At 39.9% G+C, this 19,960-nt stretch overlaps 1 protein-coding gene across 9 annotated transcripts in view; it reads right to left on the bottom strand.

Moving 5' to 3' along the window:
- DAPK1 (death associated protein kinase 1) overlaps nucleotides 1–19,960 on the bottom strand; it is a 123,541-nt gene that overhangs the window by 10,763 nt on the left and 92,818 nt on the right. For 7 of the 9 annotated variants that reach the window (XM_073344991.1, XM_073344992.1, XM_073344993.1 and 4 more), the window contains 5 exons: nucleotides 16,425–16,523; nucleotides 10,356–10,433; nucleotides 6,871–7,093; nucleotides 3,516–3,704; nucleotides 1,243–1,440 (listed from right to left, as the gene is read on the bottom strand). In XM_073344991.1, coding sequence (XP_073201092.1) covers nucleotides 1,243–1,440; nucleotides 3,516–3,704; nucleotides 6,871–7,093; nucleotides 10,356–10,433; nucleotides 16,425–16,523 — 787 coding nt within the window. Of the gene's footprint in view, nucleotides 1–1,242; nucleotides 1,441–3,515; nucleotides 3,705–6,870; nucleotides 7,094–7,152; nucleotides 7,582–9,378; nucleotides 10,073–10,355; nucleotides 10,434–16,424; nucleotides 16,524–19,960 lie in introns of those variants that run through there. The other 2 variants (XR_012159054.1, XM_073344998.1) reach the window with 2 other exon arrangements.

Genomic DNA, 19,960 nt, shown 5'->3' on the forward strand with positions numbered 1-19,960 from the left:
AATATTCAATCAATAACTTAAAAGCTTCAATATTAATTTTTGGCAAACTTCTGAGTCTATTATCTCTGTTACACAACTACTTGCATACTAGCTTTTTTTTTAAAACTCAAAATGAAACTGAAAGGCATGTGTGTGTCTGAACTGGAGGAAGGCAAACTAACATTGACCTGTAGTAAGTTAATAAATAAGGAATATAGAATATCGCCTGGGCTCTGAGAGAGTGCATTTAATATTAACCAAAATATCAATAGGACATAGGGAACATTCAGCTCTTGATAAATATTTTGATATGCCTGCCAGGCAATTACACAGTGATTTTATCACTTCATGGGTTTTCTTTTTCCATACATGTCTAATCGTATCCATTGGCCTGAACAGAGTTTTGGTTGATGAAGCCAAGACAGATCCCTGGGCTTGGTTCTTCCATCAAACTGTCAGCGTGTGTGGATGAATGCTCCACTGCAATAAAAGCTAAATAAATTGGTATAAACCAAGAATAGGTGACCTTAATCTTCTTTAAGATATAGTGATCAAGTCAATTTGTTTGACATACAAGCAATTCCAAACAGCACAACCAGCTAGAGTATTAAACTAGACATCTCATTTAAAAACTGAACAAACCTTTAGCAGATGTCAAGCAAAATTCACTACAAATATTGGGCTCCATCCACACCAACACTTAAAAGGAGTTAAGTTCATTTAAAGTCTAAATATAGTTCCAGCTAAACAGGTCTGAGCAGCACACGCAGAAAGTCAGCAGAGTTTTAAAACACAATTCTAACATGATTTAGACCCATCCACATTGGCCAACCCAGCTAGTGCTGGAAAGCAATTTAACTGAGGTTGGGTTTAAACAGAATTTAAACAATGTTTCCAAACTTGGTTTAAAGACCCAGTGCACTTGGAGCCTGTATGTAGATAGACAGTACACAAGAATGTCAAAGTAGTTCTTTGATACAAGAACTTCAGTTTAAGGGGTTAGGGAGAAATTCAGGAGCCATGCAAGGCTCTCCACAATATTTAAGCGCAACCTAAACAATTTTAGTAGGGTTACGTGCCTATGGCCCTGTTTAGACGCTCTGGTGTGAGGGAGAAGTTCACCTCTATACTGAACTTTGTTTAAAGTTGATTTCAGTAGGATGCAGGAAGATGAACATACGACAGGACTCAACAAAGTTACAGGGAAACACAAACTTTTTTCTTTCCTCCATAGAAGCCATATAGACACACAGCATGTCATACCTATGGGTTCCTCAACTGGGACGAGTGATTTCAGGAAATTAAGCCAAAAGGTCACTTGGTTTAACTGGATTTCATAAGGTTCTTCAAGACTGAAAAGCACGATGTGAATTGCAGTGGGATCATTTGCAGCAAAATAATCGTAACAGCAGAAATATACAGGGTTCCCAGAGAATTCCCACACGCTGAAATCACCAATTCCTGTAAAAGGGGACAGATTGATAAACAGGTCAAACTTCTTTAAGGAGCTCTGTTCTTTTAATATTGGAGGCAAAGTTTTTCCAGGGCTGACATCTGGAAGCCAAATATAAGTTCCAGGAGTCACAGACACTGTGCATTATAGATTAAATGAGCCCCGGCTTTGTACAGAAATTATGGATATTAAATCCTTCAGAAAACAAAACAGAGCACTAGACATTAGAGAAACAACAGCTGCCATTCCTTCTCTTGCCCCTGAAAATGCAACTAAACATTTCTCCAATTACTTCTTTGTGATGTACGATATCTGGTGTCAAAAAGAGAAGATAAAAGGGTTATTCAGAAGACAGCCCATTTTGGTTTATAAAATTGAAACTACTGCCAAATCAGAGTGGGCTTTAAGAATCACCTCTTACTGCTAATTACCACTTAAAAACACTAGCCCTGGTGTGCTGTTTTCTGGCATCTATTTTTGCTGTAGATGAAAGATGTGTTAGCTTCTCACAGTCTCTCTCTTAATCTGGCTGAAAGCATATGCACTTGTACCGTCTTCACTTAGTAATGATTTTATAGAGTAATAAGATAATTTTATAAATATTATAGAAAAAATAAAAAATTGGAATAATCATCTATGCTATGATTCTTTACAATTGAATAGTTTCTACTGACAGTCTGCAGTACAGCTTTAATACATTTTAGAAACTAAATCTATTACATGATTGTGCTGAAAGAGAATAACTGGACTAATAACAAGTGTTGACTACGTGTCAAGTTGCTCATCACACATGGGAAATGTTTTACAGTATGTTGCATTTACAAATATATTCCCTGAACCAAGATTAAAAGCTTAAGTCCCATTTGACCCTGGAACAATTGATATGGTAGGTAAAACATTAGCCCTGTTTTGAGTTTCACTTGAGGGAAGATCAGGTCATCTACAATAGGACAAGATGATGAACAAAAAGAGTTTCACGTGTAAGGTCTTCGTGGCAAGGACAAAGTCTAATGACTATGCACCCACAAAGAATTATGCACACCTGCGATGACATACAAGTAATGAAGATTCACTTCTGGTCCAAGACCTTTTGTGCTGAGTGGTTTAAAAAAAAAAAAGTACCTATAATTGATACATAAACCCGTCAATGTATGTGGTGCCTTTATAATGTGCTTAACTTCACAAGGCTTTATGTAGGTTTAATCCAGAGGTGGGCAAACTTTTTGGCCTGAGGGCCACATCGGGGTTGCAAAACTGTATGGCAGGCCGGGTAGGGAAGGCTGTGCCTCCCCAAACAGCCTGGCCCTCGCACCCTATCCACCGCCTCCCACATCCCGCCCCCGACTGCCCCCCTCAGAACCCTCAACCCATCTAACCCCCCCTGCTCCTTGTCCCCTGACCACCCCCTTCCGGGACACCCCTGTCCCTAACCACACCCCCAGGAACCCACCCCCTATCCAACCCCCCACCCCACTCCCTATCCCCTGACTGTCCCGACTCCTATCCACACCCCCTCCCCCTGACAGGCCCCCCAGGACTCCCATGCCTATCCAACCCCCCATGTTCCCCGTCCCCTGACCACTCCCCCCCACCCCAGAACCTCCACCCCATCCAACTGCCCCCTGCTCCCTGTCCCCTGACTGCCCCCCGGGACCTCCTGCCCCTTATCCAACCCCCACCCCTCGCCCCCTTACCATGCTGCTCAGAGCACCAGGAGCTTGCAGCCCCACCGCCTGGCTGGAGCCAGCCATGCTGCCACACTGCCTGGCAGGAGTGGCGGGCCAGAGCACTGGCAGCGTGGCGAGTTGAGGCTGTGGGGAAGGACGGACAGTGGGGGATGGGCCGGGGGCTAGCCTCCCCAGCCGGGAGCTCAGCGGCCGGGCAGGACGGTCCTGTGGGCCAGATGTGGCCCGTGGGCTGTAGTTCGCCCACCTCTGGTTTAATCTCTGCTTTAAAAAGATACGCACTAGTGGATGTGTTCAGGGTAATGCTTAAAGTAGATTTCAAATTCAAATATTTAAAACAAGTAAAGCCACTGTCAGTCATATAGAATTAACACACATAAATTCAATTAATTCATTACCATTCAAGTAGGCATTTTGAATGTCGATGGCCTTTGTAGACTGGTCATCTGCAGAGCAGTGAGAATGGTGAGATGGTGAAACGAATGCTTCTAGCATCCCTTTGGTAAGGCCTGGCTCAAACATCATGCTTCGACTTCTCACGCTAACATTTTCACAGCCGGGGTAAAGATTTGTAATGCTCACTGAAACTGAGTCATGAAAAAGAAGATTACAAACCATGAAGAGTTTAGAAAAAGATCATTTCAAAATCATGTGCTGGGCATAAAATTTGATTTAAAAAGATCTGTTCTTCAAACAGACACCCAGTATCAGTAGCTGGAGCATCAGTAGCTGTGAACAATGTTTGTGCTCAAGATTCAGAACCAGAAAATACCTCTCACTAGGGCTGATTCGGTACCTTAGAATACCCTGTCTTGGCAAAATGGTTCTGAGAGATCGAATTATACATAATAGGCTTTGAAAGAAGGGGATGAAAGAGGCAGAGAGAGGAGAGAAAAGGAAGCGGAAGATACTGAGAACCATGGAAGTGTAAGAAAGAAAGCACACAAGGAGGTGGGAATAAGGAAAACAGAAAGAAGAATAGAGGTGAAGTACAATGTGTTTGATTAACATCGTTCAACAGACCTTCTCCAGTTTCTCTCTGTGCTGAGATTTCCCCCAAGTTAGAGACATGTTCAGGTTTTCAATAACTGTTAGACAATTTCCAATTTCTAATGTGTAACTCAAGAACACCCACAGGTTGGGCAGGTACTTTAGTTTCTATATTATCCAATGATAAAGTAATGATGTACTAGAAGTAAGTTTTAGTGGTGTGAAAGGGCAAATTCTAGGTTCCCCTTATAGCACTGTTAGCCTGTAAAACACACACAGGTGGGGTCAAAATAATGGAAGTGACAGAACACAGTTTGTGAAAATGAGGGTTCATCCGTTAGAGCTTTTCTATACACAGAAGTTGTATTGCTTTAATTTGCCATTATTAAAGCACTACAACTCCCTCGTGTGGACATATTTATAGCTGTATAAAGGTGCTTTATATTGGTATAGCTATTCCTGTGCAGCTATAAGGTATACCCGTATAACTTTATACTGATATAACTGCATCTACAGTAGGGATTGTGTGGCATAACTATTTTGATTTAAAAAAAAAATCAACCCCCTCCCCTAGTTACAGGGGTACAAAATCTCTGTGTAAATCAAGTTAGATTCTGAAAGATCAGCCCAAAAAGAGAAAGACAACCACAGAGTAGTCTTTATTATCAGTCAGCCCCCTCTATTAGACAAATCAAAGAATTCTTCACCCTTCACCAGATATTGAAGTTACCATTATGATATACAGATTTTAATATGGAAACAAGTTGTGCGTGAGATAACTCAGCAGTATAAGTACAGTATCACTATACATTTGCCACTTATATATATGATTTTCAGAGTATTCATGTAAATACTTGATAAACACAAACTTTTAATGAGCTATATAACAAACACATAATCAGATGCACATTATAGTGTAACTACTGTAAGCGTCCATCAGCTCAGGAGGCTTTTTTCTTATCTCAAATATTAGCAGTAACAACAATGTACATTTATTTAATACTTTTCAACCAAAAAAACCAAACGAAACCAAAAAAAGCCCAGGACTCTAAAAGTGCTTAAAAGACTGAACATAGATTAAAATGAAACAATGTTAGCACAACATTATGGTTTTATATTTTGTGTGTATAATGTTAGGAAATTCGTATTTGTGGGTTTTACAGTAATTATATGCTTACTTCTTTTTGCATACAGTATTATGTATTGCTTTAAGTTGTGCTCATCTGATGCCTCATACAGCATGTGCGTGTGTATATATTAAGTAAGGTCATTCTTAGTTTTTTACCTAAAGCAATACTGTGTACATAATACCATATATATAACGAAGCAATTTCTTCCAGAACAGGGGTAATTAAATAAATAAAGTAAAACGATTTTTCGTTGCTTCATATGGTTACATGGGACTGAGTTTTTGTATGCAGTAGCCTGTGGTGATATGTGCAAAAAATCCCAGGCCCGTATCTCTCTTGTTCATATGGCTGTGTTTGATTTTGAAAACCTATTCCCACTGGTTTCTAACATTTTAAAAAAAAAGAGAAAAAACCCCACCCCCCTCCTTCCTGTGCTAACTCCAGTAGATAATATGCCTGCATTTCTTGATAGATAGTTTAATCTCCTTGTGCAAAGACCTATAAATTGAGATTAATGGAACAGAGCATTTCTTATCTATTTCCGCTCTACTCTCATTAAGTAATTCCTGTGTAATATGTGAAAGCCTCTTTCAGTGATTCATTGATCATTCATATATTATATCTTTGTGCCAGAAACCTTTTGGGCCTGTTCTTTCACCAGAGTTCCTATCCTTGGAATAAACTGACTGAAGGTTGAGCAAAGATGAAAGCTGTTACTATATACTTTTTCCTAACATGGTCAGGTATTACCTAAAAATTATGGTAAGTGATAAACACGTAATTATTTATGATTACTTCATTAATTATGAACCAACTTAAAAACAAAGCTTATCTAATAGATAAAACAACACTTCTACAGCATCCTTTCATCCAAGGACCTCAAAAAGCTTTTAACCCCCAACAACCTCCCACACACTATCTCCTATCTAACAAAGAGGTATTAACAGGGATGAATTCACTTATTACTTTAGTACAACCACTTCTAGGGTAGAATGCAGTAGTTGTTGAATATCACACAAACAGTTTAGGACTGGAAGTAGATAATATCATAGTCTACTGAAAATGTTCGTTGGCCAGAGACGACCAATTACATTTTGCCAAAAATTAGAATTTGGTCAGGACACAGATTTAACACCTTTACATTTGCAAAAAAGTTCCAGAATACTTGCGACAAGTGGTCAGGTCCTCTACTTTCCATCTCATCTGATGCAATAAAAGTTTCTCTGGCTAATCTTGTATCTTTCACACTGACTGTTTCATCCTGCTGGCCAGGAACCAACAATAAAAGCCATTTCTCTGCATTGGTTTCCTAAAATCCATTCTCCTAATCTTTACTTTTAGAGATCAAGCCAACAGTGCTTCACATATAGTTATTAACAAATTTATTTGAGCATAAGCTTTCGTGAGCTACAGCTCACTTCATCGGATGCATCCGATGGAGTGAGCTGTAGCTCATGAAAGCTTACGCTCAAATAAATTTGTTAGTCTCTAAAGTGCCATAAGTACTCCTTTTCTTTCTGTGAATACAGACTAACATGGCTGCGACTCTGAAACATATAGTTATAAGCACTAAGATAGAAATAATTATTCTCTTACTTTAAATGCTATAAAACCAGAAGCCTTAAAGTGATACCTGATGGTTTGGTAGACAAGGGTGAAGGTGGAAATCTGGTTGAATTTGTGGAGGAAAGCCTTGGTCTTCGTCTTCTAAAAAAGCTCCTTATTAGACCACACTTGAGAGATTCCACAAGAGTAGTTTTCCCAGATCCTGAGTGTCCAAACAGCTTAAGTTTTATTCTTGGCTGTGGGTTTTGAGTAGGTCTAAGCTGTTGGATAAAAAGTCCTCTATGTGTATCCTAAATCAAACAAAATGCAGAAATTAGATCCATTAATTACCATGCAAAAAAAATCTCAATAAGAAGCCTAAAAGCTGCGTTTTCAGCTTAAGCACAGTTTGAAAATACTCTGGGATACACTGTCCTGAATAAAGTGTATTGGAGGGATTTAGCAATGTGCCTCCTTACGTTCTGGATCAATTTATTTGGTATCTTTAAAACGGACATGAATAGAAGAGACCCAGAATGCTTGATCAGCACTAACTTCAGCTGTTCCAGAACAAGCAGAATTATTTTTGAGCATTACTGAAAAATATAAACTTGCAACAATTTAATTCAAATAAAACTAGGTGAAAGGCACTTGTAAGTTTTTATTTAAGTCACATAATTCAGATAGCATTGTTACTATGGAACAGCAGTGTAAAGTACTGTGCTACTTTCTGGGGACAGAAGCAAGTTTTAAAGTACCTCATTCTCTTGAAATTTCAATACCCCCATTCTTTCTTTTTCTGCAAAGGGAGGTATAAAACAGATATTCACTCTGTTATTTTGTTATAAAGTTGGGGGCAGTAGGAGGCAAAGAAAGGCAGGTAGGTGAAACACTGCACTTTGTTCCTATTGTATCAAAATAAATCCCAGGAACCGGCAGTAAAATGTGGCTTAGCTCTAACATGAAGAGAGGAAACTAAAAAAAATGAGTCCATCAACCAGAATTTAGAAGTCAAGGTTGAAATACAGAAAATATGGGAATTTTTCCAATTAATAGCCCTAGAACTGTTCAGAAGAGAACAGATTCCAATAAGCCCTGATTATATCTACAGTTTTTGATGCACCATCACTGCAGTGGAAACATTTTGCCCCAAAGATTGAGAGGAAGGGTGGAGGGGGAACCAAGAACCACAGGCCACATCTACACTGCGGGGACTATAGCGGCACAGCTACAGCGCTGCAGCTATGCTGGCATAATCCCATGGTGCAGACAGCCTATAGCCATCGCTGTAAGAACACCGCCTCCCCAAGCGATGGAGCATTCTTCCAGTGATCTAGCCCCCTCTACACTAGGGTTTAGGCTGGCAGAGCTGTGGCACTCAAGAGTGTGGATTTTTCACATCCGTGAGTGCCAGAGTTACGTTCACCTACATTTTACATGTAGGTCAGGCCTCAGTGGGTACATCGACACAGCAAAAAAAATCTCCCACAACAGTGAGATTCAGAGCCTGGATCTACAGATCTGGGCTCACACTAGGGCACTAAAACTAGTAGTGTAGACGTTCCCAGTTGGGCTGGAGCTCACACTCTGAAACCTGGAGAGGGGAATGGGTCTCAGAGCCTGAACTCCAGCCTGAGAGGGAACATCTACACTGCTATTTTTAGTGCTGTAGCACAAGCCTGAGTCTGCAGAACAGGGTTCAGACTTGGTGCCACAGGTCTTTTATTATTACTATTTTTCTTTTTTGCAGTGTAGAGCCAGCGTCCTGGATCCTTCACCCACAAGGCTTGGTAATAGTACTGTGACTTGCATAGACCCTTTAAGTGTATGTATGTGTGTGTATATATATATATTTGCAATACAATAGTGGGTATAAGTTATAGATGAAACAGACACACACACAATATTGAAACATTTTGTGGTTACAGCCATCGTAGTTATTTTAGTACAATATTTCTCCATCGTAATTCTAAGCTTGTTTTTTGTTTCCCTTTTCTCATCTTCAATCAACTTTTCCTGTGATTCTATTGTGTGCCTTGGAGAACCCTTTCTTATATAATGCTCTGTTTGTTGCCTCCCAAAACCTTTGCTATTAATTTAGGAGTATTTCCCCAAGACTGTTCTTTTCTCTCTCATTTTGCATTCTTCTTTTTTCTTTCAGTACCCTCATTTCTTCTGGTTTTCCTTCCTCCCCCACATTCAAAACGTCTCGAATCCCACTTATGCTGATTCTTTTCTTCCCCTTCCTCCCTAGAAAGCCTTCATTCTTGCCTCCCTCTCTCCTCTCACCCCTGCACACATTCCAGTATCTGCTTCTCCTCCCTGGAAGACATGGGGTCTTCCTCCCTGTGCAAGCTCTGACCAGTGCATCCAGTTCCTCCTCCCCAACTGGGAGCTCACTCTCAGCAATCACCTACAGTGCTCGCTGCCTCCTCCCACTCATACACCCAACAGCTTCCAGAGACCTAGCTACCATCACTCGGGGAGGCGGTGTTGCTACAGTGATAGAAAAAACCCCTTCCATCACTGTACGCTTCATCTATACTATGGAGCTCTGCCGCAATAGTCCCTGTAACGCAGACATGGCCTAACTCACCCATTGCCTGATGTATCTCCATTCCTAGGCTGTTAAAGATCCATGCTGGTGGGGGAGGAGAGAGAACCACCATAACCTTTTTCCTTCTCCCTCTGGCTAGCTACAGGAGCTGGGGCCAACTAATCTGTTCTCTTCTTCCCAGCTGGCAGCAAGGAGCAACTCAGATAAAGCTGCTGGGCAGCTTTTCCAACAGTCTGAGTGCAGCTCTTGCCCTTGCATTGCTCCCACTTAACAGCTGAGCACAGGGGAGTGAACAGGGAGCAGCTGAGCCTTCCCCATCCAAAAAAGGCCATTTAGGGGAGTGGAAAGAGAAATGCAGAAAGGTGGAGTGAGAAAGGAACTGTTTTCCTCCCTCTCCTACCCCCACTGGAAGTGAGGGGGACACATCCTCACAGTGACACCCATGCTTCAGTGAATATGTAGGCTCAGCAATTAAAAAGAGATGTCTATATCTTTAAGAAAAAAATAAATTAATACTAGAAGCAGCGTCTCAGCTGACAACCTCAACAGAAGTATTACATCTAATTTTGCTCCTCTCAGTCTGGCAACTATTCATTAAATAGTATTGCTAGACTGCAGATTTAGGGTCCTATGTCATGAGATTCTGAGCACCCACATTTTCCCATGGGAAATCTCTGGCAGATAGGGCCCTTGGACAATCATGAGATATGATCCCTTTATTTTTGTGTGGAATCTATGAGAAAAACAAAAAATAAAAACTTACACACTCACTCTATTACATCATAGCTATGTCACACATCAGCCAAATTAATAAGATTTTTTTTACCTAATTATGTCACTGAGTGGTTTTGTAATGCTTTTTGACTAATGCTTTTGATGCAGGTTTTATTTTCTCATCATTTGTGTTCAAAATGCTACCCCAAACTTTAAAATACCAACAACATCACCCAACGCTCCCCTCACCTACAAAAAACCCCCACCCTCATACATCCAAATAGATAGCCAGGCATTCCCACCTTTTTGAGCCTTGAAAGAAGACTGGCTACATGTTCATGCTGCTCTGTTCTAGCGAGGTCTTCTGCTGTTTTCCCATCCTGTTAAAGACAAGTTATTAAGTGTAATCGCTTCCTTTTGTCTGCAACAGAAAAACACGTGCAGTGTAGCTCAGTTCTGCTAATGGCAGTAATGGAATAAAATTGCTGTCAGAAGCAAATGGATTAGAAAAAACAGCCAGAATTACCCCCTAAACTGTAGTCCCTCTAGTTTGTTTAATCATCCAAAAAAAGATAAGAAAATTCAGAAAAACAGCCACTCTTTTGCAAAGCGGTATCATGACATAACAGTAACAGGATGCTTTGGATTCAGAGGCTTAGAGCAATGCCAGTACTCCCCTCTTGAATGATCATTCTTCACTCTCCCGTTTAAATATACAGTATGTTAGTGGATGGTAGAAATATCTATATACATATTACATACCACATACAGTTTTAAAAGGCCACCAGAAGGACATGCATCAGAATATTTATTACTACGTAAAGCAGGTAAATTATGTTTATTAACATGTAAGCATTGACAGTGGTGAATTAGCTACTGGATCTAGGTTTTCAAAAAAACAAACAGTGTATGGCTTACTTCATCGGATGCATCCGATGAAGTGAGCTGTAGCTCACAAAAGCGTATGCTCAAATAAATTTGTTAGTCTCTAAGGTGCCACAAGTACTCCTTTTCTTTTTGCGAATACAGACTAACATGGCTGCTACTCTGAAACCAGTTTATGGCTTGTGATTTAAATAGCTTCAGCAAGTTTTAAAGGAGAAGCAAAGCTGTCTTCAGCATTCTGCTCTTGACATTTAATTACCTGTGTTTCATAGGTCAGCAGTTTAATATGAAATGAGTTGTAAGAAAAATTGCTTACTTCCTTTACTCTCTTAAGACTATATTAATGGTACTGCTTTTGTGCTGTGTTTGATGGCAAAACAACTTTATTTATGATTCGATTTAAACTTGTCCTTTTTCTACTTTGCTGTGTTTACAAAAAATTGTTGGTAAATTAAGTCTTTTGGGGTTTCACTCTTTATTCCCATCACATCCAGTCCTTCATGACAAATCTGCATTGTCATAAGTAGCACATAAGATGATTGACAAATTATGGCTTTCACATCCTTAAATCTAAAATAAAATAAACTTCATTGTATATGTGCATTTTCTTTGTTGAAATAAAATGTCCTTGTCTATGAAAAGTCAAGGTCTACTTACAGGAGACATTTTCAGGCCCCCATAACATTCAATTTGAATACCACAACTTTAATAACTTCAGACAAGGTTGTTAGAGATTCAGGAACAGCAATGTATCACTATCAGGAAAAAGCAGGAATTGAAATTGACAACAAGTGGGTAAATTTAAAATTACCATTTTCTCTGTAAATCTCTTCCTCAGTTGCATAGTTAGCTGCTGCTTTACCCAAACAAATATTTGAATGTCTAATACTTTCCTTTTCCTCTCACTGTCAGCTTTTTTCCTCTAGGGAAACCTACTTTCTCTCCGACCATCCTACACCATCTGCTGTTTTGGTCTTCTGTTCTTGTTGTATGAGGGGAAAAAAGCAGGTCTAGTGGTTAGGGGGCTCCCGGATTCAGGAGACCTGAGTTCAACTTCTGGCTCTACCACAGATTTCTTGACCTTGGGCAAGTCACTTTTTCTGTGTCTCTGCTCCCCATCTATATAATGGGGAAAATAGCACTGCCCAACTTCACATGGATGCTGTGAGGATAACAGCATTAAGGATTGAGAGGTGCTCTGATACTGTGGTAATGGGGGCCATATAAGTAGCTTAGATAGATAATTAATCCATTAGCCAATCCTCACACCACCTCTGTGAGTAATTATCCTGCTTTTACACATGGGCAAACTGAGGGAGGAAGGTCAAGTGATTTGCACAAGTGATGTATGTATGGAAGGGATGCAGAAGCAAACCAGCATCCGATCCAGCTTCCCCTTTGCTCTGGAAAAGACTTATGAATGTGGACTGAAAACCTAGGAGTCATGGAAGGCCCATAATGCTGTGAAATCAGTGTGATTGGGACTCAGGGAGCCTGCACAGGGCCCCAACAAGATTTTTGCTCCACAGAGCCAAGCTGTGAATCAGCATTCACAACCTAGGTGTGAGTGGTCATGGGGCTGAATCTGTGAAGCCCACATTAGTCACATCTCTGACAGTGGAGAGGTGGCTTCTCTAAGCCACATTATCAGGGTGACAAAACCACACCCAGCCCTAATAACTGGAGTTGGACACTCACAATTTAGTCCTATACAGAATCTCTAAACAAACTGTCCCGGAATGCTATGTAAAATATAAAGCTGTATTGTAATTTATTAAAACCCATAGAAAATAATACAGTAACCATAAAAAAGGAAAAGCAGAAATGAAACCTTGTGTAAAGAATCCTCGAGAGCCTTTGGAGAGGGGAGTGGGGGGATTTGTGACTTTTAACCCAGTGATGATGATAAATGGTCTTAAATTCTGGTCACCTCACTTCAAAACTACAGCTTAAACCACTGTGAACTGTGAAGAGGGTCACGTCAGCAGGAAGGATTATTATGAGCAATTGAGGTTTAATTAGCAGAGAACATGGCATTAGTGGGTTAGGTATTACTGCCTGAAGGAGGCATCTTATCCCATGGAGGGAAAAATATAAGGAACAATATTACCCTTCTCTTATGTCAATCATTACGAATACAAAGAGGCTGCAAAATTTTCTGGCTGCAAAGTACAGCATGTATTTGTATATTACAACATGTATTTGAAAATATACACATGCAGCCGAAATAGAATGTTTTTTGATAAATGGCTTTCCTACTCAAGCTAACTTTACAAATGCTTTACAAAGTAGGGAGCTAGTTACTGGAAGAGCAGTGGCTAAGCAAACTTGGCATCCAAAAAGGGCCTAATTTTCCCAAGCGTGAACAAGTATTTAATATGTGCATGCAGATTAGGGCTTGTCTACACTGGCAAGTTTCTGCGCAGTAAAGCAGCTTTTTGCACTCAAACTGCAGATATGTACACGCTGCCAAGCCACTTTGTGCGCAGAAACTCCTCCACTGCAGCGCTGCAAAAAACCTCTCTCAGTGAGAGTCGCAAGGCTATTTGTGCAGAGGCTCCAGTGCTCTATTGTCAGTGAAAACACTTGATTGCTTTCTGCGCTGTAACTGGCTTCCGGAGCTGTCCCATAATGCCTCTGCTCATTGTTTTGAACTCAGCTGCCCTGGAGACAGGCGTCCCTCCCCTTTCAAAGCACCATTTCTGACAGCTGTTGTGCTGATCTGCTCCGGGACACAAAGCAAACTATTAATGTGGAATGTCCCGATGTTGATCACAGAGGAAGGTGTGCGCAGAAAGTCCAGGAAGGGAAGCAGGGGCTGATGTTCGTGTTTCCCCCTCCCCTGTCTCAGGACTGGTTTCTTCCTGTCGCTCTCTGAATTTACAAGACAGCATGCTGACACACTCTCCCCCACTTCAGACACACATACTCCCCATCACTCACCTCCCCCTCCGCAACTTCAGTTGAAAAACAGCTGGCAATGTAGTAGGATACCCACTGAACAATGGGATTGGGAAACCTGCATCATCTGAGACGGTGCCTGCCCCATGAGGCATTGCAGACCCTTCCCAAAGCACGTTGTGGCCAGTTGCACAGTGGGACAGCTACCACAATGCACTACTGTCTTTGCCATTGCAAGAGCTGCTCATGTGGATGCAAGGAGCACAGTGTGGACATGCAATAGGGGTTTAATTCCAGCATTTTATTAAAAGTGGTATAATTTGTGGCACAGAAACTTGCCAGCTTAGACATACCCTTCGGCACAATTACTGGAAACTTTGATGCAAACTCGGTAGCTGTACGTGAAAACAGCTAGTTACATGTTTGCACATACCGTTATTCAAATTAAACAGTTTGGGCATTTAAAATTCCAGAAGATACTGGATAATGTGATGGAACAATGAGATGCCAAACTGCATGTGTGCATACAGCACACTTTTTTTTATTATTATTGTTTTTAAACATTTGAACAGCTTGCATGTTCCAGGAGCATGAACATTGTTAAATGTTTGAGTGATTTTCTCAAACCACTAAAAACATTTATACACTCAAAATTAAATAAAAGTCTCCAAAAATTACCAAGCTCCAGCCCAAACTTAATGTTTTAGGCATTACTGAACTGTGAAAAATGGTGCTCGGAAAATAATTTAACAAAAAGGTTCACCGAGAACCACCATTTGGACCTTCCACATAAGTTTAACATCAGACTCCAGTAAACTTTAAAAAAAAAAAAAAGGGAAACCTCAGTAAATCACCACATACTCACTTTCTCCAATTTCCTCTTTCCACCAACATGCTCATTGCCCTGATATTTGTGCATAAACAGGAGTTTCTCCTGTTTAATCAGCCGGCTTCTCCTGCCAGACTTCGGCCTGGTCTACATTAGGTTTTTACATCTACGCCCCTGAGAGATGTAGCTAGACCGACCTAACCCCTAGAGTACATGGCACAAGGTCGATGGAAGAATTCTTCTGTTGACCTCGCTACTACCTCTTTGGGAGGTGCACTACCTACAATCAGAGTAGATAGTGTGTACGCGGAAGTGTGACAACAGCACTGCTATAGTGTTTTAAGCATAGACATACCTTAGTGTCATCACAATTCACTTTGTCATCACTTTCAAAGAGATCTAAGCTCACTGGTAAAAGGAACCCCGCTTCTGGAAGGAGCACAGTCCCGTCCACACAGATAGTTAAACCAATATAACTATAATGGTATAGTTCCACTGGTAATTTTCTATATGTAGATAAACTTTGTTAAATCACAATCACTGCCACAGTGTTTAATGCTGATGTTATAAATACTGAATCAAGTACTCCATAAAATAGGAGAATGAGGATAAGCTGAAACAGCTTCAGTTTATGCATTTATTTTGGTAATTAGAAATGATGAAACCAGGAAAAAACAAAGGAAACTGGAAACTTAAAATATAGTCAATATAAAAAAAATGTATCTTCAGGTACTAAGTATGTTTGAGGCCCTGCAAAACCATAAAAATTGGCACAACTGCATTCACTCTCTCTCTCCTATGTCACTTTGTGAAAGACCCACACAACCTGGTGATACCAACAAGCTAGCTGAATATAGAGGGAAACAGTGAAACTGGACTACTACACCAAGTGCTGTCAAATTCACAAAACAAACAAGTAGATACATTTTTTTCTTTAATTTCATTTATCACAATCTCAGGTGTAATTTCTGTAGAGGGGAGCTTTGAAAATTTTTGGGCTCCTGGCTACACATAAATTATGATTTGACTTTCACCAATATGGACTTCAGCAGTTTAGCCTGAATAAGATGTGCTGAATTTTTTGTTTTTTTATTTTAGGATGATCCAGCTGTATTTCTTTTGCAAACAAATAGTATTTGTTTGTTAAATATATGGGCAATGTTGTGTGTGATAGCTTGTTGTTCTTAATCAACCTGGATATGCTAATCAAGGGAACACGTGTCAACTCTTCTGATAATGAAAAATACCTTAGGTGGTGTGATGGAAGCAGTGGTGCAGATCAACATGACAGATAGTAATTGCTTTACAAGTATATCCTAATGCTAGCTCACCCATTCACTCACCCATGCATGTATGCCATGAAATATTCTTTTCACTGCAATAAGACGAAAACCTTTTGAAAAAAATCTCCTAAAAAGATTTTAAAATGCGTTTATACAGGTATATGACTTGCAGGGAAAATGGCTAAATTGTGCTTCAATGAAAACAGAGCAGCACAAATAACTCTCAGTTAAGGTCCTGTGGATAAGCGTATAGGATTCTGTACCTTAATTTGTTTTAAATTTATTATTTATCGGGGTAGGCTGCATCTGTGCATGGGCAACTGAGAATATTTATCAAGCCAGAGTTATATACTGTAGTGTAACAAAATTTTTACTGTTCCAAAATACAATTGTAATAGACCATCACTTTTGTTTTAAATTGTTTCCTTTTATGTAGAAAACCAAGTAAGCAATATAACATTTGTTATACTTACAGAGGTTAAAGCTTCTACGTTGGCACCAGTGAGACAGAGGTACCTGACAACATCAAGGATTCCATTATTTGCTGCCAGATGTAAAGGTGTTCGTCCATACTAAGAGGGGGATAAAAAATAGGTTAACTTTCTGTGGATGATGCGCAGAGAGTCTGACTTTCAGGTACATGTTTATTCTATGCTCAAGAGACACCACCTGGCTACTATATACATGTAGCTACACAATTAAGGACTGGAAAAAAATTAGGATAATTTGATTAATTTTACACTCTAAGTTTCAAAATTGAACACAACTAATTTAAAGTCTGATTTAATCAAAAAGAAGATTTGAATATGGGACACTTAATTAAATAAGTCAGATCTACAAATTTATGTGAAATGCCCTAAAAATTTCCACTGGTGAGAGAGAATTTCTCTGACTCCCAGAAACATTAAATGGGAGTTTGAAAATAAATATCGCTTGTGCCCGCAACACTGGCTCCATAAGCTTGGCAGCTGTGGCTTCTCCTCCCCAGTCACGTATTGATGGAAGTAAACAGAAAAGGAAGGGCTCTGCAAGCCCAAAAGGTCACTGCTCCCTGAGAATGCCAGTGACAGAAAATGTTTACAGGCAAGAATATCAAGGAATAGGGTAACACAATACTTGTAAACCCGCAAGAGAGCAGAGTATGCTGAGGAGCACTGTGAACCAAAACTTTTCTGAAAACACTAAAAAGACTAGGGCAGATGGGTTGTGGAAGTGGAAGACAGTAGAGAGTTTGAAAATTAGAAAATGAATGGACGAGGTAAATGAATGGAAGCAAAAGAGTCTAGATAGTAAATCAGGATCCAGAATATACAGGGACGATGTTTAAGAATATGGAAAATATGAAATATGGGATTTACTAATAAGAGTTGTACCATTTTGTCTGTTGTCAGGAGGGCAATGACTGCTGAATGAAATCATTGTCATCCTGACCACAACAGTCTGCTAGCTTGTCCTCTCTCATCTTTACCTTCTACGGTATTAAATTATTATTTTGTAAGATTCTCACACTCCCATGTCTTAGTTGTTCCTGATTCTCTCCCACTAATCCAATGGTCCTCGTAACGTCCACTTCCTACCTCTTTTCTGTTCATATCAATAGACCTGTCTTCGCAACATTTTCTGTTTGTAACTCCTCTCTACATCTACTTGCGTGTCATCTGCTTTCTCCTATAATTTCTCTGCTGTAACCCTAAATGCTTCCTTCTCAGAAGTAAACATTTTCAGATTCTCTTTTAGTGTAGTAATAGGATTCTAGGATTATGACTTTTAAAGTCTCTAACATTGTAAAAAATATTAACTGGAAAGATCCCCTCTCCCCCCCAAATATATGGACATGAAAGCTATAGGGCACATGTCAGCAAGCCAGCATCTTGCATTTATACTGGTAGATATCACTTGTGGACACAAGATAAATGCTTCATTAAGTTAACTGGTTCACATGGCAGGGCTTGCTTTCAAGATAATGGCACTATCTCCATATGCTATGTGAAGAGAGCTCTTCTCTTCCAGAGACCTGGAATTCAAAGTCCATTCCATTTGCACAGTCTACTACAGCCTTAAAGAGTAACAAGACAAAAATCCTTAACCATATGTGGAAGGCTTGCTGGTCCATTTAGTTTTAGGTGTTTATTTTTTTCTACCCTACTTCTTTGAGCCCAGGCCACTGAGGCCAGCCAAAGATTCTCAGTCATGAAAAGAGGTGCTAATCCAGCCCTTGGCTGCATTAACCCACCTTTCCAAAAATGCGTTCTCAACCATGGATCTGCATTTAATTGCCTGATCAGTCACAATTAAGCTAACAACAGGGGGTGGAGAGCTCATTATAATAAGCTTTCCACTTGGCAGCTGCTGACCTTTAGATTTAAAAAAAAATATTGATTGTACTGGGCCAGACTTTTAAGCCAAAAATCCACAATCTTCCATAGCTTTCTGTAGCACAGAAGATCACAGGGCTTTTGTAATGAATGGAAACAATTAGTAATATTGTATTACAAGAATACTTTTATGTTTTTCTAAGAACTGTAACATTTTAAAATAAATGAATCCCAAAGAACAGCACAAAGACCACTACAATTAATTGTTTTAAATGTAGTGGGATATAAAAATTGCATGATATTGCAGTATTCTCCCACTTTTGCATAATTAGACATTCAAAGCAAAATATCAAGCAAAATATCAAATATCCACACAATATGTCAGTAAAGTCTAATGGCTGACATTAAAGCTATACAAACTAGCTACAGGAAACATTCCTGAAGCGGTTTACTGTTATTTAACAATCCTAGGCAGAAAGCTAAAATGTTAAACCCGTTAAGTATTATATTTGGTTTTCATACACCCTATTCAGCTCTATTACAACAAGAGAGGCCAACAAAGCACTAATAACTTGACTATCTGAGACACAGGCTACTAAATGTCACACCGGAAAGGGTTTTCTACAACTTGATGAACATTTTCCACCTTTAATTAGCAATCATCCTGTAACAAACAGTGGAATAAATGTTGTTTTAGAGGGGTATAATTTACTAACCAATTCTGTGATTAAGTGTAGTTCCTACATGAAACAAAAAAGTTGGTGAAAGGGTACAGCATTTGGTCTAGTGTCCTCAACTCTGGAAAGCACTAATATGGTCAATAACATTTTTGTTAACTGATTTAAAGTATCATTGATGTTTAACTTTCTAAAAATTGGCTTAAAACATGAATGTCACATGAATCCACTAACACTGGGGTCAGCAACCTTCGGCATGCGGCCCATCGGGGTAATCTGCTGGCGGGCCGTGAGACATTTTGTTTACATTGACTGTCCACAGGCACAGCCCCCGCCCCCAGTGACCACGGTTTCCCGTTCCTGGCTAATGGGAGCTGCGGGAAGCGGTGGCCAGCACGTCCCTGTGGCCTGCCGCTTCCCGCAGCTCCCACTGGCTGGGAACAGTGAACCGTGGCCACGGGGAACTGTGCCTGTGTACAGTCAATATAAACAAAATGTCTCATGGCCCACCAGCGGATTACCCTGATGGGCCACGTGCCAAAGGTTGCCTACCCCTGCACTAACACAACACTTGTCTTTAATTGGTGGTGGAATCTGAAGTTGATTTAAATCACTTAATAGCTGTATATGAGAATCTTTCCTCATAATTCAAAAGGAGAGCTTTTTTAATATACAGAAGTACTTGTTATCAGTTCTATAAGTAAATCATAATTATTATTAATAATCTTTATTACTTAATTTAATACTTCTTTAGACTACCAACAAAATATGAAGTATACAGCATTCCACCCAACCCCTGTTGCCTAAACATCATCTGCAAGAAGTAAAGCCATACTACCAGACAAATGTGTCGGCATCTATATTAACATTAGGACAGAACAGAAAAGTTTACTGATGCAACTAATTCAGTTTGTCTCTTTCCGCATGGATTTTCAATTAACAACTCAACCGCTCTAAAGTTTACCATAGCTCTACCTTTTTAAGTTCTTGAAAATGTTTTCTATTTGCACTCTGAAA

This window comes from Lepidochelys kempii, chromosome 5 (assembly GCF_965140265.1).
Source record: "Lepidochelys kempii isolate rLepKem1 chromosome 5, rLepKem1.hap2, whole genome shotgun sequence".
Taxonomy (NCBI): domain Eukaryota; kingdom Metazoa; phylum Chordata; order Testudines; family Cheloniidae; genus Lepidochelys; species Lepidochelys kempii.